At 65.2% G+C, this 856-nt stretch overlaps 1 protein-coding gene across 1 annotated transcript; it reads left to right on the forward strand.

Moving 5' to 3' along the window:
* RPS26 (ribosomal protein S26) lies at positions 1–774 on the forward strand. Its single transcript, XM_010565174.1, has 4 exons — positions 1–9; positions 90–267; positions 448–578; positions 688–774. The coding sequence occupies exons 1-4, from the start codon at positions 1–3 to the stop codon at positions 721–723; spliced, it is 354 nt and encodes a 117-aa protein (XP_010563476.1). The 3' UTR covers positions 724–774.
* Positions 775–856: the final 82 nt, after the last annotated feature.

Raw genomic sequence — 856 nt, forward strand, 5'->3', positions numbered from 1 at the left:
ATGGCGCAGGTTGGGCTGTCCGGGGAGGTGCTATCCTGGGCGGGGGGCGGTCTTGTGTTCATCCTCTTCCTCCCGCCCCCCTGGCCTAGACGAAGAAGAGGAGGAACAACGGTCGGGCCAAGAAGGGCCGCGGCCACGTCCAGCCCATCCGCTGCACCAACTGCGCCCGCTGCGTCCCCAAGGACAAGGCCATCAAGAAGTTCGTCATCAGGAACATCGTTGAGGCTGCGGCCGTCAGGGACATCTCGGAGGCCAGCGTCTTCGATTGTAAGGGGGAGGGGGAAGGCCACAGCGGGGTGCCTGTGTGCCCCCTCCCTACACCTAGTAACGGGGCTGACCCTGCCTGGGTGGGAGCCAGGCAGGGGAAGCCTGTGCTCTCGGGGGTTTGGAGGTGACTAGGGGGGCCGCTGACCATTCCCCCCCTTCTCCTGTGTGTCCCCCCCTCAGCCTATGTCTTGCCTAAGCTGTACGTGAAGCTGCACTACTGCGTCAGCTGTGCCATCCACAGCAAAGTGGTGCGGAACCGCTCGCGGGAGGCCCGCAAGGACCGGACCCCTCCACCCCGCTTCAGACCAGCTGTATGTATCCGGGGGGGTGGGGAGGGGCTGAGGCTGGGGGTTCGCACCCCCCTTCCCCGGATCTGGCTGCGGATCTGGCTGATGCTTCTCCTTCCCTTTCACCCTACAGGGTGCTGCCCCCCGGCCCCCCCCAAAGCCTATGTGAGGAGACTCCGGCCGAACGCGTCCCACCCGTGCACAAACTTAATAAAGGAACCTGTACTGAGCCCGGCTCCGTGTCTGTGGGGCTGGGGGGGGGGGGTCACGGATTGCTTTGAGGGAGAGAGGGGGGTGTTTGG

The sequence above is a fragment of the Haliaeetus leucocephalus genome, unplaced genomic scaffold (assembly GCF_000737465.1).
Source record: "Haliaeetus leucocephalus isolate CR32 unplaced genomic scaffold, Haliaeetus_leucocephalus-4.0 Scaffold186, whole genome shotgun sequence".
Classification (NCBI taxonomy): domain Eukaryota; kingdom Metazoa; phylum Chordata; class Aves; order Accipitriformes; family Accipitridae; genus Haliaeetus; species Haliaeetus leucocephalus.

What these genes read in the sequence shown, in the direction of transcription:
- RPS26 (XM_010565174.1), top strand. An exon ending in GGAGGCCAGCGTCTTCGATT is followed by an intron (nt 268 to 447) that starts GTAAGGGGGAGG and finishes TCCCCCCCTCAG; the next exon opens with CCTATGTCTTGCCTAAGCTG. An exon ending in CACCCCGCTTCAGACCAGCT is followed by an intron (nt 579 to 687) that starts GTATGTATCCGG and finishes TTCACCCTACAG; the next exon opens with GGTGCTGCCCCCCGGCCCCC.